The sequence below is a fragment of the Elephantulus edwardii genome, unplaced genomic scaffold, assembly GCF_000299155.1.
Source record: "Elephantulus edwardii isolate Elephantulus edwardi_28Jun2011 unplaced genomic scaffold, EleEdw1.0 scaffold00129, whole genome shotgun sequence".
Lineage (NCBI taxonomy): Eukaryota > Metazoa > Chordata > Mammalia > Macroscelidea > Macroscelididae > Elephantulus > Elephantulus edwardii.
This window is the reverse complement of record NW_006399879.1, coordinates 5,659,567-5,685,547: the sequence shown is the minus strand read 5'-3', so window position 1 is coordinate 5,685,547 and position 25,981 is coordinate 5,659,567. Positions and strand designations below refer to the sequence as shown.

The 25,981-nt window shown below is 50.2% G+C and overlaps 1 protein-coding gene across 1 annotated transcript in view; it reads right to left on the bottom strand.

The window, feature by feature from the left end:
- Nucleotides 1–25,981, bottom strand: part of FAM193A (family with sequence similarity 193, member A) — a 103,338-nt gene that overhangs the window by 31,474 nt on the left and 45,883 nt on the right. The window contains exons 6-13 of the mRNA XM_006893610.1: nucleotides 21,766–21,890; nucleotides 17,898–18,045; nucleotides 16,730–16,807; nucleotides 16,305–16,417; nucleotides 15,987–16,229; nucleotides 14,571–14,724; nucleotides 14,274–14,453; nucleotides 9,573–9,824 (exon numbers count right to left, since the gene is read on the bottom strand). Coding sequence (XP_006893672.1) covers nucleotides 9,573–9,824; nucleotides 14,274–14,453; nucleotides 14,571–14,724; nucleotides 15,987–16,229; nucleotides 16,305–16,417; nucleotides 16,730–16,807; nucleotides 17,898–18,045; nucleotides 21,766–21,890 — 1,293 coding nt within the window. The remainder of the gene's footprint in view (nucleotides 1–9,572; nucleotides 9,825–14,273; nucleotides 14,454–14,570; nucleotides 14,725–15,986; nucleotides 16,230–16,304; nucleotides 16,418–16,729; nucleotides 16,808–17,897; nucleotides 18,046–21,765; nucleotides 21,891–25,981) is intronic.

Genomic DNA, 25,981 nt, shown 5'->3' with positions numbered 1-25,981 from the left:
GCCAATTGGCCCAGTGGTGAGAACTGTGTTATCTTGATGTTAAGCTTCAATCGATACTGAAGGCTGCAGTCCTTGACCTTCTGCATCAAATGCCTCAGGCCCTCCTCAGTTTCAGCTAGCAAGGTTGTGTTACCCACATAACACAGGCTGTTGAAAAGTCCTCCTCCAATCCTGATGCCACATTCTTTTTTTATAGAGCCCAGCCTCCCAGATGATCTGTTCCAAATACAGACTGAAAAGATACAGAGATAAGATGCATCCCTGGCATACACCTTTCCAGATGTTGAACCAGGCAGACCCTTGCTCTGTTCTGATGACTGTCTCCTGGTCCAAATATAGGTTTCACATAAGCAAAATCAAGTGTTCTGGAATTTCCATTTCACTCAAGGTTAGCCACAACTTGTTTTGATCCACAGTCAAATGCCTCTGCATAGTCAATGATAGAGACTCTCTGCTTTCAGGGAAGATCCATCTAACATTGGCGATCATGTCCCTAGTGCCTCAGTCTTTTCTAAGCCCAGCCTGCACATCTGGCAGTTCTCTGGTGATGTGCTGTTCAAGTTGGTTTGGGTAATCTTCAGTAGGACCTTGTTTGCATGTGATATTTATGATTTTTTTTTATAATGTTCACAATCTTGTCAGATCACTTTTTTTTACTGGGCATGAATATGAACCTCTTCCTGTCAGTTGGCCTGGTAGTCGGCCTCTAGATTTCTTGGCACAGCCTGGTGAGCACATCCAAGGCATCATCTATTTGCTGAAATATGTCAGTTGGAACGCTTTTGATTCCTGGGGTCTTGTTTTTTGCCAATTCCTTCCAAACAGATGAACTCCCTCTTTTATCGCCATAGCCTCTTATGTTGTTTCATGCAATTCTTCTGTGTCAGGCAATTATTTTTGGTACCAGGACTCTGTGTGCTCCTTCCATCTTCTTTTGATAATTCTTGCATCACTCAATATTCTGCCCATAGCATTCTTAAGTCTTGCAACTCAATGCTTCAACTTGTTCTTCAGTTCCTTCAGCTTAAGAAATGCTGAGAGGGTTCAGCCTCTTTGATTTTCTGACTCCAGCTCTCTGCACATTTCAGTGTAATGCTTTGCTTTGTCTCCCTGAGCTGCCCTTTGCTATCTCCTGGCCAGCTCTTTAACATTTTGACTTCTTCCCTTTGCTTTGGCTTCTCAGCACTCTAGTGCAATATTCAGAGGCTCTCCTGACATCCAAATTGGTTCTTTTCTTCTTCCTCTGTCTTCGTAATGACATTTTAGGTTTTTCATAGATGATACTCTTGATCACCTCATCTGGTCATCTGGTCTTTGCTCATTAGTATTCAAAGCCTCAAACCTGTTCCTGAGATGGTTTTTTAATTCAGAAGGGATAGATTCGATGTCCAACTTTGGTTCTTGCGTATTTGAGTTGATTTTCTTTAGCTTCAGTTTGAACTTGCATATGAGTAGTTGATGATCTGATCCACAAGCAGCACCAAGCCCAGTTTTCACAGCTGATACTGAGCTTCTCCATCGATTTTTCCTACAGATGTAATCAATCTGATTCCTGTATAAGTCATCCAGCAAGGTCCACAAGTGTAGTCGCTGCCAGTGTTTCTTATAATAAATATTTAGAATGACCAAATCATGGCTTGTACAGGAGTCTATTATTCTGCCTCCAGCCTTATTTCTGTCACCAAGTCGGTGTTTTGCAGCTACCGATTCTTCTTCCTGTTCCCAACTTTTGCATTCCAGGCAATAAGGTACACTTAACAAATTAAAAACAAGTCAGGCAATGTACGTCTCAGACCCAATGCGGTTAAACCAGAAACAGTAAAGGTAGCTGAAAATTCTCCAACTATCTAAAGGTTTACTCTCACAGGGCTTCTTTTCTTACTAAATCAGTTTCTTCTGCAACTACATTCAACTGTTAAATAATCTGCATCTCAATATATCAATTACAATTATCACTGATGTTGGTATGTGGCTGTATGACACACAGTTAACTCTCCATTCGATTTTCAGAGGCTGTAAACTGCACAGGAGGAGGATGTCTGTCTGTCTGTCTTCCCTGGAGCTGCTGGAAGATTTGAACCGTGTGCCTTTGGGTTGGCTGCATAATTCCTTACCACAAGGCCACCAGAGCTTCCTAAATATCACCACCGTTGTTGTGCACCATCAAGCTGGACCTGACCCACAGCTGATCTTCAGCAGGGTTTCAAGGGCAGTAACTGCACAGAAGAAGACGCTTCATTTTCTCCCGTGGAGCTGCTGGTGGAGTCTAACAGCAAACCTTTAGGCTGGGAGTGCAACGCCTTACCACTATGCCACCACAACTGAAAACAGAGTTTTGAAAATATCTTGAAAATACACTTTTCATGGTGCTCCCTCCGAATGTGGCGCCCACGCTGGCCAAAGCAGAAATGAAGAACCTCACCACTGCTATGGTGTCAGTCTTGAGGAGACAATCATGCCTTCACCAGAGTAGACTCGTGGATGCAGAGAGGGCTGCAGACCCAGGCAGACCAGGGACCCAAGGGCTGGACACACATCCAGACCCACCTCCGCCTGCCGTCGCTTGAGGGGTCTACTCGGAGTCTCCCGGTGGCGTCCTCCCAGCAAACGACCTACTGTCACCTGATAGAGCTGAAGACCCGTCTCTGACCCTCTGGTCCTTTAACAAGTCCTAGGGGCGTCTACCTCCCAACTCCTGAGAGCTTGTCAGCATGTCATCTCTGAAGTTCAAACACAGCCACAGCCTTTCAACAAAGTCAAACAAACTCAAGTAAGAGAAATTAACACGCAAGATCCACACAGTACCTGCCAATCAAATCTCATCTTTTTAAACTGAAAAGCCATCTAGCTAATGCATTTTAAATGATCACTAATATGAAAGTGGAAGTGGTCCAGAGAAGGTGCTTTTTATTTTTTCCAGTGACACATGAAAGGACAAGGTGCTGCAGGCCGTTTCTCAAGGAAGACTGTCTTTAAACGCCCTGCACGTGGGCCGAGTACATCATGGCGTTTCAGAAGGAGAGGATCATGTGCTCACTGAGGAAAGGAAGGGCCTCTCTGGGCGGGCTTCTGAGGGACAATCAGGACAGCTGAGCACTGTGCAGCTCTTCTTTCAAGAGGACAGCCCCTGGACGTGCTGTGTCCTGTGGGGAGCATGCGCAGATGGTCAGCGTGGCTACCAGGAGGCGTTACTCAGCCAGTTTCACGTGTGGTGGCTTTAAAGATGGACCTTTCCAGGTCCACCCACACACATATGCCCTTTCAAGGTGGCGGCTCACATAAAGGAGGCCCAGATAAGGTTTGCAAAGGATAAATTTCAGTCTTTCTCACCTCTATCCCATGTGCTTTGAGCTCTGTATGTGCCTTTCTACACAGGCATCCACTACATTGATCTCCTACTTTAAAGTGTCAAACAGCTAGGTGGGATGCGGGGCTGTCAACTCCATGGGAGCGGCCAGCCCGTCTTCCCTGGGAAGCCACACGCGGATCCAGGACGTGAGAGGTGAAGCTGCTGGGGCAGCGGTGCCAGGGCCCTACAGACCAGGCCACCGCGCTTCCAGCGACGAGAAGGAGTTCCGCTCAGAGCACAGCCTGGAGGAGCCTCCTCCCGTCTTCTGCCAGTGTGCAGACTACCCACAACTTCCTGAACAAAAAGGACAGAAGTCAGGTGGAACAATCCATTTCTGAGGACACCACAGTGTTCCAACAGCCGCTAGAAACTGTGTTCAAATGGTTTAAAGAATTTTAGGAAACTAATTCCAGAATATACATCAGGGAAGAAAAGTATCACAGCACATTCTATACTTTTCACTCAAGGTCGTTCTTACTTTGTTGTTATGTGCTGTCAAGTTACCTAGGGCACACCGACCCCCAGAGCCCAGTTACTTATCAATCCATCTCATCCAGGGTCTCTCTCTCCTGTGCTGTCCCTCCACCCTTCCAAGCATGATGTTCTTTCTCCAAGGACTGGTCTCTCCTGGCCACATGTTCAAAGCATGTGAGATGGAGCTTCAAAATCCTAGCCTCCAAGGAGAATTTGGTTTCTTGTTTGTTTTCTTGGCAGTCCATGGTATGTTCAAGACTTCTCCTGCACCACAATCCTTAGTCACTGTCCAGCTCTCTAATACATAGCAAGTAATGCAAAGACCATGTCCTGGACCAGACGCACCTTAGTTCCTAGACTGATACTGTTGCTTTTCAGTACTCTGGAGAGCTCCTGATTAGAAAAGTATTTTTCAAGTAAGAATACGGTGAGGATGGCTTCCCAATAGTGTACATTCAACCAAAGGAAACCAGGTGCACACTACGCACACTGTATAAAGTAACCTGGAGTTCATTATAGACCTGAAAATGGTTATTTCAACTGTTCTACTAATGTTGAGGTTGTTATGTGCCTGAGACTCAAAGTGACCCTATATACCACAGCCCTAAACCCTGCTCTGTCCTGTGCCACTCTTACTGTCTCTGACACACCTACCCCCCATTACCCGTCACTGAATCAATTCATCTTATCAGGGGTCTTCCTCTCCTGTGCTGTCCCTCCACCCTCCCAAGCATGATGTCCCTCTCCAAGAACTGATCTCTCCTTGCAACATGTCCAAAGTATGTCAGATGAAGCTCCGGAATCCTTGCCTCCAAGGAGCAGCCTGGTTTAACCCTCTCCAGGATGAAACTGTTCACTCTCTTAGCAGTCCAGGGTATATTCAATACTCTTCTCTAGCACCACCATAGCTCAAAGGCACCAATCCTCCTATCATCCCTAGCCATTGTCCAGCTCTCTGATGCATAGCAAGGGATTGCAAAGACTGTGGCCTCTATCAGGTGATACACATTAGTCTCCAGATTTGCATCATTGTTCTTCAGTACTCTGGAGAGGTCTCTGACAGCCGACTTTCCCTACACAATACGTCTTTTTACTTCCTAGCTGCTGGTGCCAACAGTGTTGATTGTGGAGCCATGCAAACTACAGCTATTTACAATCTCAATCTCTTCACCATCACGATGCTGCCAACTGGCCCAGTGGTGACAATCTTTTTTTTCTCGCTATCGAGCCTCAATGCATATTGAAGGCTGCTGTCCTTGATCTTCTGCAGAAAGCGCTTCATGCTGTCCTCAGTTTCATCAAGCAGGATTGTGTCATCTACATAACACGGATTTTTCATAGATCTTCCTCCAGTCCTGATGCCATGTTTCTCCTCACAGAGCCCAGGTTCCCGGATAATTCTGCACATAGATTGAAAAAATATGGAGATAGGACACATCTCTGACGTACACCCTTCCCAATTTTGAACCGGGCAGTGTTCCCTTGCTCTGTTCTGATGACTGCCTCCTAGTCCAAGTACAGGTTTCACAAAAGCACCATTACAACACATGAGCAAGAACCCACAGTGATGAAGAAGTTTAAGATGCTCTGGAAGAACTGGCAAAAAACAAGGCCCCAGGACTTGATAGCGTATCAACTGATATATTTCAACACACAGATGCTTCCCTAGATGTGTTCACCAAGTTGTGCCGAGAATTCTGGAGGACAACCATCTGACCAACTGACTGGAAGGCACTTGTTCCCATTCCAAAAAAGGTGATCTGACAGACTGTGTAACCTATCAAACAATATCATTAATAGCATATGCAAGCAAGATCCTGCTGAAGATTATCCAAAAATGATGCACATCCATGTTTACTGCGGCTTTGTTCACAATACCAAGGACTTGGGACAACCTAAGTGCCCATCAACAAACTAATGGGTAGAGAAGCTGTGGTATATTCACACAATGGAATACTACACTGCATTGAAAAACAAGCAACTCAAGCAATATTAAAAATGGGTGACCCTGCAGGACATTATACTGAGTGAAATATCTCAGTCACAAAAGGACAAATACTGCATGGTGCCACTGTTGTAAAACAGGACTGACATCAGGGTTGAGCGGAGACTGAGAAAGATGGATTCAATAATGTATACTGCATTGAAACAGATGAGGGAGAAAACTATTTAAAAGGGATATATGATTAGGTATTTTTCTCATGGCGGAAGTATAGATCAAAGGCTGTATCATGGAGTGGACGGGCGGGAGGGGGGGGATTGTAAAACAATGAAAGAATTTTTCTTTTACTTTTCCAAGAGGGTAGTGTACTAGAGGGGAGGCTCAGGAGGGGAGAAAAGTGAAACAATGAATGAATGGAAATCAAATGTCTCTATAAATTTTCATTGAAATTAATAATAATAAAATAATAATTTAGAAAAAAAATTATCCAAAAACGACTGGAACAGCACATCAACAGAGAACTGCCCTACGTGCAGGCTGGGTTTAGAAGAGGTCGTGGTACTAGGGATATTACAGCTAATGTTAGATGGATCTTGGCTGAAAGCAGGGAGAACCAGACGAATGCCTATCTGTGTACAAAGGCTTTTGACTGTGTGGACCACAACAAAATGTTCTATTAATACTTGTCATTGTTATGTGCCATTGAGTCACTTGTGAACCTATGTACATAGCGACCCTATGTACATAGCGACCCTATGTACAACAGCTCTAAATTCTGCTCTGACCTGTGCCAATCTCACTGTCTACGACACACTCATCCCGATTACCCCAGTCACCAAATCAATCCATCTCCCAGAGGGTCTTCCCCTCCTGTGCCTGCCCTCCACCCTTCCAAGCATGATGTCCCTCTCCAAGGACTGTCCCTCCTTACAACATGACCAAAGTATGTCAGAAGAAGCCTCAGAATCCTTGCCTCCAAGGAGCAGCCCGGTTGAACCCTCTCCAGGACGAATCTGTTTGTTTTCTTAGCAGTCCATGGCACCTTCAGCACTCTTCTCGAACACCAAAGCTCAAAAGCATCAATTCTCCTTCTATCCTCCCTGGTCACTGTCCAGCTCTCTGATGCATAGCAAGTGATTGCAAAGACTATGGAATGTACCAGACACACCTTAGTCTCCAGAGACACATCGCTGCTCTTAAATACTTTAGAGAGGGCCCTAACAGCAGACTTCCCATCGCAATATGTCTTTTAATTTCCTGGCTGCTGGTGCCAAGTGTTGATTGTGGAACCAAGCAAACTGAAGCTGTGAACAATCTCAATCTCTTCACCATCCATCCTGATGCTGTCAATCGGTCCAGTGGTGAGAATCTTTGTCTTCTTGACATTGAGCCTCAATCCATATTGGAGGCTGCAGTCCTTGACCCTCTGCAGCAGGTACTTCAGGTCCTCCTCAGTTTCAGCAAGCAGGGTTGTGTCATCTGCATAATGCAGATTGTTGATAGGTCTTCCTCCAATCCTGATGCCACATTTCTCCTCATAGAGCCCAGCCTCTCGGATAATCTGCTCTACACACAGGTTGAACAGGTATGGAGACAGGATGCATCCGTGGCGTACACCCTTCCCAATTTTGAACCATGCAGTGTTGCCCTGCTCTGTTCTGACGACTGCCTCTTGGTCCAAGTATAGGTTTCACATTAGCACGATTAAATGTTCTGGGATTCCCATTCTTCTCAGAGTCAGCCACAGTTTGTTATGATCCACGCAGTCAAATGCCTTTGCATAATCAATGAAACACAGATAGACATTCTTCTGCTATTCTCTGCTTTCAGCTAAGATCTATCTAACATCAGTTACAATATCCCTAGTACCATGACCCCTTCTAAACCCAGCCTGGACTTCTAGCAGTTCTCTGCTGATGTGATGTTCCAGTCGTTTTTGGATAATCTTCAGTAAAATCTTGCTTGCATGTGAAATCAGTAAGATTGTTCTATGGTTTTCACACTCTGTTGGGTCACCTTTTTTGGGATGGGAAAAAATATAGATCTCTTCTAGTCAGTTGGCCAAGTGGTTTTTCTCTAGATTTCTTGACACAACTTGGTGAGCACGTCCAGGACAGCACCTGTTAGCTGAAATATGTCAACTGGTATACCATCTATTCCTGGGGCCTTATTTTTTCCTATTTCCTTCAAAGCAGCTTCAACTTCTTCCTTTATCACAATAGGCTCTTGCGCATATGTTGTTTCATTAAATTCTTCTGTATCTGCCAATACCTTTCGATACAGTGACTCAGTATATTCTTTCCATCTTCTTTTGATACCTCCTGGATCATTTAATACTCTGCCTAAAGCATCCTTGATTATTCTATTAATAGACATCATAAAAATAGTGAGCGTTAGCAGCCCTCAATCTGATACAAGGGGAGTGTAAATCAGAAGAGGTACTGATTTCTCGGCATAAAGGACTCTACTGTCCTTCCCCTCCCTCACAGACAAGCCCAGGTCTGGGGTGGAGACTGCACAGATGCCACAGGTAAGTGAGCTCCCACACAAGCCTGCATCTCTAGAGGGGTGAGAGTGTGCACCTTCAAAGAGCCTGTTACTCTGTGCTACACTCTCCCTCCTTTGCCCAGTTGAGATTTACTGTTATAAATAATCCGTAAGTATGGATGAGATGGATTGATACAGTAAAAGGGACAATAGATGTTGGTGTGTCGGAGTTAAGTGAGACTGACTCAGGACAGGGAAGAGTTCAGAGCTACATCGCAGGCAACTCAATGGCATGTAACAATAACATACTATGACAGGTTTAGAAGCAGGAGTAGCAGCCACTTCGTAAATAACATGCCTGTGGAAACTATGAACTTTGAAAAATGTCAATAGTTGTAGAAGGGCTTCAGCCCTTTTGTTAATAGGGTCGCCATGAGTTGTGCTCAACTCGAAGGCAATCAACAACATTTGGGAGGAAATTCTGCTTTAATGCTAATCTTGAAGCAAAACTATGGGGGAAAAGAATCCCTCTTTATTGTACAGCAGTCTACAAAGGCTCAAGAAGTAAAGCTGTCTTCAGTGTAAAAACGAGCCAATCTCAGCACTGCGTGGCACAGCCAACCCACCTCTAACATAGGTCTCGAGAAGGGACCACCGCAGATCCTCACCCCACTTGGCTGGCTCCCAGCAGGCCCCCTGTCCTGGTGGCAGCCAATCGGGAAGCTCCATGCGCTGCCATTTCCCACACCCACGCTGTGGACAATTCACACAGTCCTGCTGGGGCAAAGGTTTACAGCGTGGAATTTGTCTTTTATACTCAAGGAGAAATGAGCAGATGCTTAGTCCAGAACCAAAGCGTAAGAGGGCTTGGAGTGCTCCTCCCTCACACTGGTATGTTTCTAAAAACCCTTCATTTTCATCCTTAGAATGGATGTAATTTTATCTTGTGTGTAGAAACCAGCCAGTGTTAGACTCTTCACCGTAAACTCAAATAACGTCACCCACCACATTTAGTAAAAGAGCCTGGTCACTGGGATCAGGCCCAAAGTGTGGAAAAGGTGGGCGGGGGCAGAGAGCCCAGCATCAGGTACTGCCACCAGCACCCCTGGAGACGCTGTGCACTGTGGCCACCGTGAACACAGAAGTGTGAGGGAAACGGCCCACAGGTTTAGTGACTGGTTTTCAACTCAACAGGACTCATTTTCAAGGGCCGCTTTTAGACCCGCCTGTCAAAGGCAGATGCTGGTGCACACAGCCCGTGGAGCACACAGCTTCACTGAGGTCTGAGCGAGGGTGGAAGGCGCTCCCCACCCCACTTACCTTACTGTGCGTGAAGGGGGGCGCGGCATACAAGGTGGGGTGGATGAGAGGGCGGGGTAGGTGAGGGATGGTGTGCAGAGGCACGTGTCCGTGGATGTGGGGGTACAGGTGCAGTGCAGGGTGTGTGGGCTTCTCGGGGGTCAGGAACTGGTGGCCAGGAGACAGAGCGCCCACAGCGGCTGCAGAGGCGGTCAGGCCAGATGCTTCTTGTTTGCAGACATGACATTCGCATGTGTTCTGCGCTTGCTCAGCCTGAAAGGAAGGAAAAAGAGTGTCTGCTTAGGTGTGTCACCTGGCCCGTTTCTGCAGAGGGGTTAAAGGGCGTACTCAGAGCTAACAGGGCCAGGCTCGTCCTACGACAGAGCACGTCGTTCTCAGGAGAGGAAGGAGCTGTGGGGATGAACCCATCACCCTGGTCCCCGCATGTGCCCTATGCCCTGTGTCCTGTGCTGGTCAGCAAGGAAGTGAGAGGCGAGTGAAGGGGAGCATCGTGGAGGAGAAAACCCAAACCCAGGGCTGCCCCTCCTGAGCCAGGGGGAAAAGGAGGGCTGCAACCAGACCACCAGGGGCCACATTCCTGCAGATGGGAACTGCCATCTTCCCTAGAAGGGAGGATACAAGCCGGAGTCTTACATACGTTCAGCATGTTAGCAGGAAGAAACAGTATCTGGACAAAGACATCATGCTGGTTGAAAGAGAGTCAGCAAACAAGAGGAAGACCCTCAGAGCAGGACCAACACGGGACATGACAGCTGTGCAGATGGCGCGCGAGGCAGGGCTTCACCTCGGCTGCACAGGGCGGCTATCCGTCGGGACTGACTCCCTCACACCCAGCAAGGCCACTTTCACCAAAGATACAGTATTTTAAAAAGAAAAAGACGTGAAATGCCAAATTCTAAACCACCAGGACGGAAACCTCAATACAATCTTTAAAGTGACAGAACCCCAAGAAGATTTATGATTGGCGTTTGAAGAGAGAGCCAAGCATTGCTGAAGAGCACGCCACTACCACACGGCATGCAACGAGCTTTGATCTCTCAAGAGCTCACAGAAACAGGCATTAGGATTGGTGGATGATCTATCAACAATCTGCGTTATGCAGATGACACAACCCTGCTTGCTGAAACTGAGGAAGACCTCATGCACTTGCTGCGAAGGGTCAAGGACTGCAGCCTTCAGTATGGACTGAGGCTCAATGTCAAGAAGACTAAGATTCTCACCACTGGACCAACTGGCAGCGTCAGGATGGATGACGAGGAGATTGAGATTGTTCACAGCTTCAGTTTGAAGCTCGGCTCCACAGTCAACACTCTTGGCACCAGCAGCCAGGAAATCAAAAAACGTATTGCGATGGGAAAGTCTGCTGTTAGGGACCTCTCTAAAGTACTCAAGAGCAACGGTGTCTCTCTGGAGACTAAGGTGCGCCTGATACAGGCCATGGTTTTTGCAATCACTTGTTATGCATCAGAGAGTTGGACAATGACTAGGGAGGACAGAAGGAGAATTGACACCTTTGAGCTGTGGTGCTGGAGAAGAGTATTGAATGTACCATGGACTGCCAAGAAAACAAACAGATTCATCCTGGAGAGGGTTAAACCAGGCTGCTCCTTGGAGGCAAGGATTCTGGGGCTTCATCTGACATACTTTTGACATGTTGTAAGGAGAGACAGGTCTTTAGAGAGGGACATCATGCTGGGTAAAAAGAGGGATAGCGCAGGAGGGGAAGACCCTCTAGGAGGTGGATTGATTCAGTGACTGGGGTAATCGGGATGGGTGTGTCAGAGGCAATGAGATTGGCACAGGACAGAGCAGGGTTTAGGGCTGTTGTACACAGGGTCGCTATGAGTCGCAAAGAACTCGACGGCACATAACAACAACAACAACAACAACTTTTCAAAAAGAAGTGACAACTGGGGGAGGGGTGGGCAAGGAGAAAAATGCAATAATGAATGTATGGAAATCCAAAATCTCTATAAACTTTCATTAAAATTAATTTAAAAAAATAAAAATAAAAAAGAAACAGGTAAATATGGGCAAAAGTGAGAAGTTGGTAGCTGACAGAAAAGGGGGTCAAAGTCCTTTAAACAGAAAGGAAGGAGCTCACGTGTAACCAGAAAGTGTGACATGAAAACAAAAACCACAGGGTGAGCAGCTCTTGCCTATCGGATGTGATGCCCCTCCAGGCAAGGGACACTGACCCTGTTGCTGGGGACTCTGGTCAATGGCACACATAACTGCAGACACTAGGACCACTAGTGGAGCCAATGCACTGCCTGTGGCCAGTCCTGTGTATGGGGGTCTCTGCTGGTCTGAAAGACGGCATGTCTAAGGCTATGCTGGAATCGTTTATAAAGGAAAGCACGAGTGTCCAGCAGCAGAGCACTGCTTAGACACAAAACACGAGCTCCCCACGTTCACCCAATGGCATACAGCAAGGCAGGGCCAAGCCACGCTTCTGCGCAGATAAAGGCTCCCAGGACATGAGAGAGTGATAAAGGAGGTCCAGAGGTGTGTCACATGACAGGGACGCCTAAGGAGGTGCATCTGCATAAACACGGAAAGGCAGTCAACAACACTGGATGCCTACTGGACAGGAACACAGCGCAGGCAGGCGCTGGGCAGTGCCCAGGGAAGGAAGCACACCTTCTGGAGGATAATCTGCAACATCATTTGTGGGTTTTTAGTTATTCGATTACATTAACTATTCATCTTGCTTGGACTCACCCTCAACATGCCCTCCAAAGAACTGAAGAGCAACACCGTCAGTTTAAAGACTAAGGTGTATGCTGATGCAAACCATGGTCTTTTCAATTACTTCTGTGTACGTAAATACTAGTATGCGTATGGACCTTGTATTTTACGATAGAACTTGAAATCGACTTTTTGACTATGAATGCAACACCAATCTTCTGTTTTCATTCCCAGCATAGTACACCATGTGATTATCTGTGGCCAAAGCTGGTCCATCTCATCTGACTAAGGCCTAATATGTCGATGTTCTTGCGTTCCATTTAATTTTTAACAATTTCTAGTTTTCCAACATTCAAGGAATGCAGCCTTCGATACAGATTGCATCCCAATATCAAGAAAAAGACTCCCACCACTGGACCGATAAGCAACATCATGATGGACGGAGAAGAGACTGAAACTGTTAACCGCTTCATCTTGCTTGGATCCATAATTAACACCCTTGGTAACAGCAGTCAGGAAATGAGGAGACACATTGCACTGGAAAATCTGCAGTTAGGGATCTCTCCAAATTACTAAGAAGTAATGATGTCAGTGTGAGTACTCAGGTGCATTTGATTCAGCCATGATCGTTCTGATCACTTCTTATGAATCTGAGAGCTGGAAAATGAATAAGGATGACAAAAGAATTGATACCTTTGAGCTGTGGTGCTGGAGAAGAGCACTGAACATCCCATGGACGGCCAAAAAACAAATACAACTTGGAGAAAGTGCAGCCAGATTGCTCTTTTGAGGCAAAGGTGATGAATTTTTGCCTCAAATACTCTGGGCATGTTGCTAGGAGGGGCTATGCCCTGGAGAGGGACATGATATTGGGAAGGGTGGAGGGAGAGTCAGTGAAGGAGAGAAAGACCCTCGACCACGTGGACTGACACGCTGACTGCTGCATTGGGCTCTTGTGTGTCAGGAAGTGTGAGGACGGCGCAGGACAGAACAGGGTTCAGATCTTTTGTTGATAGGGTCGCTATGAGTTGTACTCTACTTGATGGCACCTAACAAAACCTGAAAGTTGGCCATTAACTAAGGATGACAGAAGAATTGATGCCTTGAGCTGTGGTATGGGGAAGAGCGCTGAATATCCTATGGATGGCTGAGAGAACAAATAGTCTGTCTTACAGAAGTACAACCACGTGCTCTCCGGAGGCAAGGACGGAGGAACTCTGCCGCACTTACACTGGGCATGTTGTTAGGATGGACCAGGCCTTGGAAAAAGACACCCTACCTAGAAAGGTAGACCAGTGAAAAGAGGACACCCCTCAGCAAGATGGGGTGAATAGCGACTCTAATAGCGTTCACGTGTGTCAGAGGAGGGGAGGACGGCACAGGGCAGGCGGGGAGCACAGGGCACCTAATCACTTTCTGAAAAACCACCCAGCACTTGAACTATCTTGTCGACATTTTCAATTCAGTGACTTACTGAGCACCTGTGTATTAAAATGCCTGACAAGGGTAAACCTCACTTTTGTTAACTGAAAAACAGATAGTCAAGAGGAATACATGAAACCAACCTTTCCTGCAATATTATCATTCTGTTCTTTTCTGTTAAGACCTCCCTTTGCTTCTATATGGACAGAAACATCCATGACCAGCAGAGAAGTGGGCTGCTCTGGGAGACAAGGTAGACAGACTGGAGGAAGAGAACCAAGATTACAAAGGACTTAGGAGTCAGATGTTTTTAATTTTTCAGTGCATCTAATCATCAGAGGGGAGCTCTGGCGACTTAGTGGTAAGGAGGTGCAACCCAAAGGCATGTGGGGTGAACCCACTGGCTTCTCTGTGGAAGAAAGATGAACGGCCTCTGACAACCCACTGCAGAGTCAGCTACGGGTCAGTACTGACTTGGCAGCACACGGCAACAATCTCAAGAAATTTCTGGAAATGAGCATTTGGTACAATTCTCTCCTAGACAGAGCGAGTCTCCTGGCAAAACAGAGCATGGGAAAGGCTTCGCACCTGCTGTGTGGGGTACGACGGGGGTGGACTGTCCGCTTTGTGTTCCTCCTTCCCAAGGCTCCCATTCCCGAGAGCTGCCTCGTCCTTCGGGGCTCCAGGGGGCTCCCCGCTACTCTCGCCGTCTGCTTCCTCATCGTCTGCTTCTGAGGAGCTGCTACTGGTGCTGCTGACCTGAGGGGACTTGGAAACCGACCTTTCGTGAGGCAAGCTTGTCAACTGGACGCCTCCTCTGAAGCATCACACGCCAGCTCGGCACTTGATGCCCTCTATCAGAGTGGTGCCCAGCGCCAAGCATACCTCATCCTTCAGGGCCATGTTCTCACCGCCGCCGTTCAACTCGCTGTGAATCCCGTTCATGCTGGCCACCACCTCTGCGTCATCATAGTTACTCAAGGGGTAAATACCAGCGAATTTTGCTGACAAAGGGGCACCGTCCTCCTCATCACTGCAACTGAGACCAAGCAGAGAGAGTGAGTGCCTGGCGGCTGACGGGGACCAGTGCGGGCCCCCCACTGCTCACCGGATGAGGGCTACCCGCCCCAGTGAGGAACCGACGGAAGGGCCCGGAGTCCTGACACTCCAGTGAGGGGAAGGGACCATGGGAAACAGCCCCGAGTGTGGACACTGTATGGAAGTCAGAAAAACCTAAGCTCACTGCTTGGCACTGCCTGGCAGGATGCCTCCAAGTCACATAACTGTGGGCCTCCTGATGGCCTCCTGCCACCTCTAAACAGACACCGTTCATTAAATAAAGGGACAGAGAGGGCACTCATCTGTGTGTATGAAAAGCATCCAGGAAAGCATCTCCTGTTCTAAGAAACAGGAATCCGCACGAGACCAGAGCCAACAAAGCCAGACTCGCCTGGTCTGGGCTCAGGTGCTAGGGGCCCGTGGCCCTCCTGGCCTGACCGGGGCATCGTCCTTACCACCTCTCTCAGAGCAACAAACAGAAGCTCTGAAATACGAGTGACTGTGTGGTGACGAGGGAAGATCCAGGGCAGAGACCCTGAGGGGTGGCTACCACAAGGCTGGCTCAGGTCTGTGTGCTCGGTCAGAGAAGGACCACCAGAGCAGAGCCCGGTGCAGGTGCCCAGTCTTGGCAAGGACTGGAGCCCGAAGCATCTCCTCAGGCCTGCAGCACCCGAGACTCTGCTCAGCCCCAAAGTCACAGTGACGAGAAGTCCTCACCAAACTCTGCTGACAGCACCCGAGACCCTACTCAGTCCCAGGCTTCCCCACTGGGCCTCTGCACTGCGCCCCAGGCCTCCCCACCGGGCCCCAGGCCTTCCCACTGGGCCCCAGGCCTTCCCACTGTGCTGGGCTCAGGACCAGCAGGAGCCGTACTGAGTAGTGAGGACAGACTTTTCCAACTGAAATTTTCGTGGATCCGACAAGATTCATTTCTCTCAACTCTCTCACAGGTCCTCCAAGCACGCAGGCTGTCAGAAGGTTTAACAGCCAGACCTGCTCCTGAGACTCCCAAGAATGCCCCACATGACAAGCGGAAGAACGGTGTGTCCCCAAGAAGCCCAGCTGACTGATGTGCACTCGGGCCTGGCAGGGACCTGGACTGGAGGCAAGCTGAGCCCAGGGTTGGTGACCCCTCAGCCGGCGGTGCCAGCCTCTCCTCAGGGTCCCGGCTCGTGTGCGTGGTCCCCCGAGGAAGCCTCCGGGCCACTTCCCCTCTGTGATGACGGCAGGGGCACAGCTTACCACGTGGGTGCGGAGCCGCTGTCTGTGAGGAGGAGCCTGGGGTGCTGGTCAATGGTGATCGGAGAGCTGGAGTCGGACCCTGAGCTGGCCGAGGACACGCTCGGCGGCCGCACCTCAGAGAGATAGTCGGGGGCAGCATCCATCTGGAGGGGCAGCTGGTGAATGTGGATGTCATCGGCGACAGGGGGGTCCATGATCCCACAGGTGAGGATGTGCGACAGGCTGCAGTCGTCACAGGTGCACCTGGGGGGGATGGGAGGAGGTCACGGGCGGTCCTGTGGCGGCCGGGCGACACTGGCCGACGGGGCCGCAGCTCACCTTCTCCTGTAGTGGCAGTTGGGGCAGTCGGGCATGCTCAGGCGTGACGACAGCACGTGCCTCATGGTGTCCGTGAAGTGGTTCTCGCCAGTCACCGCCTTCTTACTTGGTAACTAGAGGGAATGGGGAGCAGGGGCTAATGGGCAGGGCGCTCGCCTCGATCCCACTGCACCCGACTACCACAGTGGCACAGCTTCCGTTCTGGAAACCAATGGTCACTGCATCCCACAAGGGGGACACCCGAGGACAGGCACACACTGGTGAGGGACACTGGGGGTGGGTGAGCAAAGGGCTTGATGGAATGAGCTGACAGTGAGACGCAGGAGCACCACCTGCCAACGTCGTGTGGCCTCCAGACGCTGGTCCACGTGGCCAGGCAGGGGACAGCTGGAACCGGTCACTCTGACAGCTCTTTGGGCCCTCACCTGCTCGTCGGTGAACCGCCTCTGTTTGAACAGCTCCCAGTCTTCCGTGAGCATGCGCTGCTTGGTTTTCATTGTCATCTAAGGGAGGGTTAAAGAGATCAGTACCATCGAGACTGGCCAGAGCCAGCCGCAGGGCCTGAAGGGCTGTCGCTGAGGAGTCTTCTGGGTGAGATACCATCGCGTGTGGAGAAGACACTGCTCACCACACTGCAGCACCACAACTGCCGGCATTCTAGGTCAGCATCCTACACAGCTCACTCCAGGCCCCAGCCGCTCTCTGCTGACATGCAAACGGCAGGAACGGGCCTCGCCAGAGAAACGAGGGCATCCAGCTGGCGCGCCCACAGGATACAGGCCCCGCGCTAGCTGAAACTAAGAAGGTCGCCTGTGCTGGCACCTGACGAGCTCTAGACCACGGCAGAGGAAGGACCCACATCAAACGGAGAGGAGTGGATGCTCCCAGAGCCCAGCCTCCGTGGGAATGCTGTGGAAGGACAGACCTGGATGTGCACAGCACCCCTCCACTGACAGAGCAAACACAGCGCCAGAAGACAGAGGGCCTGGAGCCACCGCTCTGCTCAGCTGCGGACAGGGCTCACGTACCAAGCATTGCATCAACTTTCTGAAACTTTAAAACTGGCTCATCCCTCCACCTCTGCTGAGGCCCAGGCAGCCCACCACTTCCTCAGCACCACCCTCCACCTCTGCTGCCTGTTCCCTCTTCTGCACCGTTTCTGGACAGGCAGGGTAAGGCAAGGGTGGGAAGTGGTGCTGTGTGTGGTCCGGCCTAAGGCAGCAGAGAGTCTTACGTGCTTTTTGGGATGAGGCTCCGTCAGACAGAGGCGTCAGGCCCCTTACACACAGCCCCTTCCTGACCCCGCCTCTGGAGGACAGACAGGCCCTGGCTGCTCTTCCCTGGCACAGGGCAGACACTTCAGGGCTCCTACACACAGCCCACTGGGCCTTCCCCTGGAGGAAAGGCAGGTCATGCTGACACATCAGCCTGACACAGGGAAGATCCTTCAAGTCTCCTGCACACAGCCCGTCAGGCCTGCCCTTCGGAGGACAGGAGTGTCACACCATGGGCACATGAGCTCGGCGCAGGGCTGCCACTTGGGGTCCGCTACTCCACACAGCCCTGCTGACCCTGCTCAGAGGACAGGCCCACCTGCTCGGCCACGTAGTCATCGATCCTCTTCTGACAGTCCAGCCACTCCTCGGCCACATGGCGCAGCTCCTCCTCAGAGCGCTGGAAGCGCTGCAGCAAGGTGCTGTACGTGTCCTCGCTGCAGGCGTCGTGCGTGGTGGTGCCCAGCCTGTGGGAGAGAGGGTCTGCTAGCACCGGTGGGGGCCGGGCGTGCGGCACCCGGGTGGCTCCTGCTCCCAGGGTCCAGTTCCGGCTTCGCCCGTCTGACACATTCAGCAGGGTGCCTACCAGGAGGGATCAATAACCATGTACGTGGCACGTCAACAACCAGGCAGGGCACCAAGGTGGCCTAAACTGCCAGACAGGGACGGCCCGACCTCCCTACTCAAACACAGCGGCCCAGAGGCCAGAAGCCCCAAGGAAAAGCCAGGGGAGGCTGTGCTCTCAAACAGAATAGCGAGAACAGGAGCAACTGAAGGACAAGAACCCCAGCTGGACTGAATTCTTCTTCATCTTATTTGGAAAGAAAAGATGAGAGATGGGGAAGTAAAAGATACACACAAAATGCCTCTGATTTCTGAAAAGGAGGGCAGCTGGGGAAGGTGACAGGACGGCGGTGTGAGACAGCGGGGGGGGGGTTACAGGATGGCAAAGTGACCAAACGGGGAGGAGGCCAGGAAGGTGGTGACAGAATAGAAAGTTCTTTTACTGTGAGAAAAACCGAGAAGAAACACTGATTGCTCAATATTACCCCTAGTTTTCCATCATTTTAAGTGTAAAGGCATCGTAGGAATATTTCAGAGTCAGAAATAAAGGTTGAAGAGCCATCTTACAGGAGGGACAAAGCAGGGCAGAAGATGACCCCATCCAAGTGCAAGAACACAGATCCACAACCATGGCCGGGACCTGGCACTGCTGAAGGGGGTGCGCTCTGCGGTGCTGATTCTCAACGGCAAAACAAACAGAACCACTTCTCTATGTAAAAAGTACTAGTTTATAGGGAAGCATTCTGCTGGGCACTGTTGCGGCCCTGGTGCACCGAGGGATGCTGGAGGAAAGTGAACACGCCCTCTCCCCACATCCCAGCTGCAGAGGCACAGCCTCCTGCGCCCACAGGGAGACCACCTTCAGTGCAGGAGCTGGTGGAAAGAGGACAGACAGCTCTTCAAGGAAGCCCCGAAGGAAGAGGAAGATGGTGGCTTTAAACAGGGGTCCAGGTGAGTCTTCCAAGACTGTTTCCACCTTGGATGAAACCAAGCTGGAGCCAACACCGACTCCAGAATCACCCCTGTGTCTGCACTGTGTCCTGACGGTTCCTGGTAAGACCTGAACCCCACAAAGACTCCCTGGAGGAAAACACTTCACCTGACTGTGCTGGTCTATGAATGGAAAGAAGTCTCCCTAACTCCTGCCCCCTCTCCCCACTTCATATTACTACATCCCTGCCTGATGCCAAGCCGTCCCTGCAGCCCACACCAGAGGATGACTGTGACAGGGAACCCTTGTGGTGTCCTCTCGGGGCTGGACGGTGACAGGACACCACTGGGGCACTCCCAGCCCTGCACTGAGGGAAGACCTGCTCTGCCAGGTCCCAGAGCACAGACTCTCTTTCAGGGGACAGAACAGGAGCCGTGGCAACCCCCTGGCAGGGCTGTCATCTGAGGCAGCCAGGCCCCAGTGGGCACATGGGGGGGTAAAGTGCACCATGGTCCCACCAACAGGCCACCCTAAACACAGCTGCACACACATACATGTGCGTGCGCGCACACACATATACACACACACACACAGAGCTGCGTGGAGTTGATACACATGAAGTGCACCATGGTCCCGCCCACAGGCCACCCCAAACCCCGTGCACACACAAGGCTGTGCGGATGTAACACGTTTGGGAACGAGAAGGGAGGAGTGAATCAGTCACCGCTCCCCAAACCTCCCATAATCGTAAGCCCTCCGCTCCTACTATACAGATCAGACTGTGAAGAGCTGCCCACACCCGCGACAGCCCACACGACGCGACTGCCCACACGACACGACTGCCCACTCCAGACCCGAGGTGCCGTGGACGTGGCGAGTGGTCTGAGGTCTGAGCACCCCTCCACAGGTGTCACAGGCTGACAAGTCACTAGACTGGGGCGCACCTGCCTGTGCCCTCAGCTATAATGCTGGGTGAACACACACTGCAGTGGTTTCAACACACCAAGTCTACTGGACCCCCCAGAGCCCTTCACCCCACAATGCAGATGCCAGGGCGCACAGGAGGGGGTGGGGTGCTGTTCCCTGTCATACTCTGTGACTTAGCAGGCCAGGGACTGGCGACACCACACACATGGCCTTATCAGGAGCTAGACACTAACGCGCACAGAGTGGCTGTAGCCTCTGGTGGAGTCTCATCCCTACTCACTGGAGCCACCTGGGGCCCGGCGAGGAGGTTGCACATACACTGCACCGTCCCCCGAGAGCCCTGCCCAGGATGGCAGCGGGCGCAGAGAGAGCCCCGAACCCCGCTGTTCACCTGCTGCCAGTGCATAGCACCTGAGTGGACACACAGCAGTGTCCAGACCCTGGAGTGGGAGAGGGACAGCGTGAAACCCAGGCAGACGGCAATGCACAATCGGGGAGTGAGAGTGGTTACAGCGAAGACACGGGGAGCCAGACACAGAGCTGCTTCCTTGGTTTGCAGGCTCACAGTCAGGTTCAGGGTCATGTCAGTTAAATGGCCTAATAATGCGTTTCAAGGGAGCTCTGGTGGCCTGGTGGTAAGGAGCTACGCTGCAATCCCAAAGGCACGCAGTCCAAGGCCGCCAGGTGCTCTGCGGGAGAAGGATGGAAATCTCCCACACAATTAATTGCCTCTGATAACTCGCTGGAGGGTCCGCTATGGTCGGTTCTGACTAGACAGTACACAACAACAACAACAACAACAGTGAGTTTCATGTGTCTGGTCCACCTCCAAGTTTACCGCATAGTGCCTGGGGTCAAAGCTTCCAAGCATCCACCTGATGGATGACAGGAGGATGTGGGAGAGCTGCCTCCATCAGCGCCTGCTGCTTCTGCCAGACCGAGGACACCCAGTTACTGTCACCAACACTGGGATCAAGGAATCTACACAACAATCTTGACCAAAAGTGGGGAAACATTGAGTGAAATTTCAAATCTGATGGACTCTAGACGTCTGGGAGTCAAGGAGCCTGGAAGAGGCAGAAACTTGTCCTGAGGACATCTTTAAACCTTAAGCCAAAAGTTCTCTTAAAGTCTTGTTAGAAAGCCAGCAGCAGTCCAGCCTGGGTGGTACACAAGGTCAACCTAAGCATCATGCTCTTATCAGACTGGTCGACAGTAGCTCAAAGGGACACCAGCTTGTAGAAAGATGAGACAGGAGCCTCGGGGCGTGGGCATTATGCTCACCAGGCATGTGTGGGTCAGAGAAGGGGCAGCCGTGAAGGACTACGCGATTCGAAGCCCACAACAGAGCCGCTGAGGTGAGCGCAGAGACGGCTGCAGGGGATGTTTCACCATATACAATCTCAACGATCCATCCTTACAAACACTGGGCATTAAGGGAACTCTGGTGGCCTAGTGGTAAAGAAGCTGCACTGCAATCCCTGAGGTGCATGGTTCGAATCCACCAGATGCTCTGCTGGAGAAGGAGGGACAATCTCCTCCTGTGCCAGTCAGATCTGATTTGACTGTATACACACACACCTCCCCACACACACACCCACACAATTTAAAAACAAAATATCCGCCGTGCATTATTCTCACAGGTGCTCCCCTTCTGCCAGCAGCCCTCACCCCTGTTCTTCTAGCTACCAGGAGTGCCATTCTGCAGGGCCCTGAGGAACAGACGTGGCAGCCCCATGCGTGTATGGAGGTGGAGCCCCCGTACCTGATCTGGGACACCAGTGTCGGCAGGTTGCTCTGGAGAAGCGGCTCTGAAAACACCAGATTCTCAAACAGGTGCTTATTGTGCAGCTCCCACGTCACCTGGAACCTTTTCAAGTGCTCGTTCTCCTAGTTAAAATAGAAAGAGATACATCAAGTGATGACAGGAACCTTCCCAGAAAACGCGGTTCCTCCCGTCACGCAGGACTGCACCGTGTCCACCCGCTGGCCCAGGACGCTCTGCTGACGGGCAAGCTCTGAGCCCATTTGTCCCAGAGCTCAGCCGGGCACGCGGCTCTGGTGGGCACTCGCCCTGGACGCCGAGGTCATGCCCTCAGGGGAAGCACAGCAGCTTCCTTCCTCTGTGAGGGCCTCAACCTAAAGCAGAAAGGGTGGTGAGACCACAGTGCTGGGGACGACTGACCCGACGCAGAGCTCAGCTGAAGGAGGAAGTGAACTCGCCTCAGCACAGCTCCGGGAAAGCTTTGTGCTGCACAGGCCACGAGACGGCACTCTAGGAACGCTACAACTCCTAGCCAGACTCGATCCTGCTGTGGAGAGCTTTAATAGGGACTAACAAGGAATTACTGTTTTCTAGGCTATGGTCATAGTATCATGGTTATAAGCATACAGAAAGGCCATTTTCAGAGAAAACTATTAAGAGAGTTTAAGAAAAAATGACACATGACTTGCTTTAAGATAAAAAAATGGAGGCAGAGGATGGAGACAACGCAGGCTGACACAGCAGTGTGGCAAAAGGTGGGCGCAGAGGGAGAGGTACATGGAAATCCCTGTTGTGTGCCGTCACCTGCGACTCTAGTGACCCTGTGTACAAGGGCCCTGAACTCTGCTCTATCCTGTGCCAACCTTACTGACTCTGACACATCTACCACCCTTAACCCAGGTCACTGAATCAATCCATTTCTTCCAGGTCTTCCTCTCTTGCATGGCCCCTCCACCCTCCCAAGCATGACGTCCCTCCCCAAGGGCTGGTCCCTTCTTGCACCATGTCCAAAATATGTCAGACAAAGCCTCAGAATCCTTGCCTCCAAGGAGCAGCCTGGCTTCACCCTCTCCAGGACAAACCTATTTGCTCTCCGAGCAGTCTATGGTATATTCAATACCCTTCTCCAGCACCACAGCTCAAAAGCATGTATTCTTCTATCACCCTTAGTCCTTGTCCAGGTCTCTGGTACAAAGTAGTATTTGTAAAGACCATGGCCTGGATCAGGCTTACCTTAGTCTCCACTCTGGCATCATTGCTCTTCAATACTTTGGGAGAGGTACCTGACAGCAGACTTTCCCAATATAATTTGTCTTTTGATTTCCTGGCTTCTGGTACCAAAAGTGTTGATTGTGGCGCCAAGCCAACTGAAGCTGTTAACAATCTTAATCTCTTCACCATCTATCATGATGCTGCCAATCAGCCCCGTGGTGAGAATCTCTGTTTTCTTGATGTTGAGAATCTCCTTTTGAGCTATGGTTAAATCCCACTGAGTCTTTGTGCCTTAATATCTTTCACCTTTTTTTATGCCTGCATAATTCCTTTACTTCTTCTAATTCACTAATTCTCTTCAGTTTTGTTTATTGTTTAATCTAGCCCTTAAGTTTTTCATTATTGCTACTAATTTTGTATTTTTTAAAAATCATCTTTTTAATTATTTATTTTAGTATTATTTTTTGTGCATGTACCGTCAAATCAGATCTGACTGGTCAGGAGGAAACTGTCCCTCCTTCTCCGGCAGAGCATCTGGTGGATTTGAACCATGTACCTCTGGGATTGCAGCACAGCTTCTTGCCACTAGGCCACCAGAGCTCCCCTAATCTTGTATTTTTAAATTCTAGTATTTTAAATTTTGTTTGATTCACTTTCAAATCTGCTTGACTATTTTGCAGAGTCTTGATCACTGACTCCCTTTCATTTCTGTTCACAGCACATGATCTGACTCTGTCGTTTCGCCTCTCTCATTCATGCTGCCCTGAAGCTTGTGTTTTGTTGGGACTCTGCCTACAGAAACAGTGTAGAGCCCACTTAATGCTCAGTCCTCCAGAGGTGACCTGACAGACGCTTCACGTCCTCACCACCTTGCTCCATTCCTTACACATCACAACAGCAGTGGTTCTGAGAGTAGACCTTCCCAAGATCTCAGAGAAAGGCTTCCCCGGCCCTGCCCACCTCCCCGAGAGGTCAAATCAAGCATGCTTCCTGGCATCCCCTGCCCCACTGGCTGCCATCACCGTGGCACCAGCATCGCACACTGATCCCCTGCCCACTTCCTCACTGACCACAATGAGTATGCTTCCTGGCATCCCCCGCCCCACTGGCTGCCATCACCGTGGCACCAGCATCGCACACTGATCCCCTGCCCACTTCCTCACTGACCACAATGAGTATGCTTCCTGGCATCCCCCGCCCCACTGGGCTACCATCACTGCATGCTGACCCTACTGGACTAAGGGCAGCTTTCCTGTCTCCCATCAAAGCAGAAGCTGAGGGTCCCTAGAGGCTGGAAGTCCTCAGTGAGAATACTGGATTTTGAGCACCTATTTTTCTCTGAGTACTTGCTTTCAATTTCTTTTTTACCTCAATGGCTTTTTCTCTTTCACCCCATTACAGTAACATGTTTGAAAGGGGTTTATGTTCTCGAATAATCACTTGTTTCAAGGAGGAAGGAGTATTTTAGGCTACTACAAGATTCTGAGGCTCCGTCTAACATACTTTGGACATGTTGTGAGGAGGGACCGGTCCTTGGAGTCGGACATCATGCTTGGTAGGGTGGAGGGACAGTGCAGGAGGGGAAGGCCCTCTATGAGTTGGATTGATTCAATGACTGGGATAATCGGGATGGGTCTGTCAGAGGCAGTGTGATTGGCACAGGATAGAGCAGAGTTTAGGGCTGTTGTACACAGGGTCACTATGAGTCACAAGCGATTTGAAGGCACATAATAACAACAACAACAACAACAACAACAACTGAATACCAACGGACTGCGAGTTGAATACCTCTATTTTTAAAGACAGTAAATGAATAGCAGTATTTTGGACTAACAGTTTTAGGTTTTTCAAGTTGTAAGAAAGCATAGTTCACGGCTGCGTGCTCCACGTAACAGTGCACTCGCCAAGTGCAGACTCCAGCAGCACAGCTGTGCTGTGATGGCACGCTCAGGCGAGCTGTGTCCACACCTCTGCTCTCAGAAGACAGGAGACCCAGACACCTTCACAGAGGAGGTGGTCCTGGGCTCAGACCCCTGAACAACAGGCAGGATCACAATAAGCAGAGCAGTGAGGGAGTGCTGCCAGAGATGCCCACAGAGGACGTGGGGCCGGGAGGTCTGGGCCTGCTCAGTGGGTTCTCTCACCTCCTCTGCTGTGGGTCTGGAGGACACTCAAGTCTCACCCACAGTCACCTGGCTTTCTTGGCTCACAAGGAAGTTCTCCCACCTGAGAAAACGGCTTACAGGAAGGCAGTCAGTAAAAGAGGTATTCTGAAGGAAACCCAAGAGCCCGTCAAATGAAGTGTGTGGAAACTGCATTAACATCGAGGGAGAGGATCGGATTGCTACCACGGGGCTACCATGCTAGGGAGGAGATGCTGCTTACTGGATGTACTTTAAAAGGGATTTACTAAGGACAAATACTGCATGGTGTCACTGTTGTAGAATGAGACTGACAGCAGAGTTGGGGTAAGACTGAGAAAAACTGGATAAATTATGTATACTGCATTAAAACAGATGAGGGAGAGAACAATTGAAAAGCAATATATGATATGGTATTACGGTTATCACAAGAGTCCAGAATGAAGGTTGCATAGTGGAGTGTACTCCGGGCGGTGGGAGGGGTGCAGGGGGATTGTGTACCAATGAAAGAATTTTTCTTTTACTTTTCAAAGAGAAGAGTGAACTGGAGGGGAGGAGTGGGCAGGGAGAAAAGTGCAACAGTGAATGAATGGAAATCCAAAATCTCTGTAAATGTTCATTAAAATTAATAAAATTTTTTAAAAAGTTAAAAAAAGGGGGACTTTACTACTAGGAAAGTTCTGGGAGGTGCTGGTGAAAGGTCACGTGATAAACAATGCAAGTGATGAGGGGAACTTCGGCAGACTGTTGGGGAAGAGCAGAGTGGGGAGCCAGCCCGCGCTGACCACCGGCCACACTTTCAGGACAGATCCCTCTCCCGGTCACCATCAGTCACTCAGTGCTCCCAGGCCTGAGGTGACCAC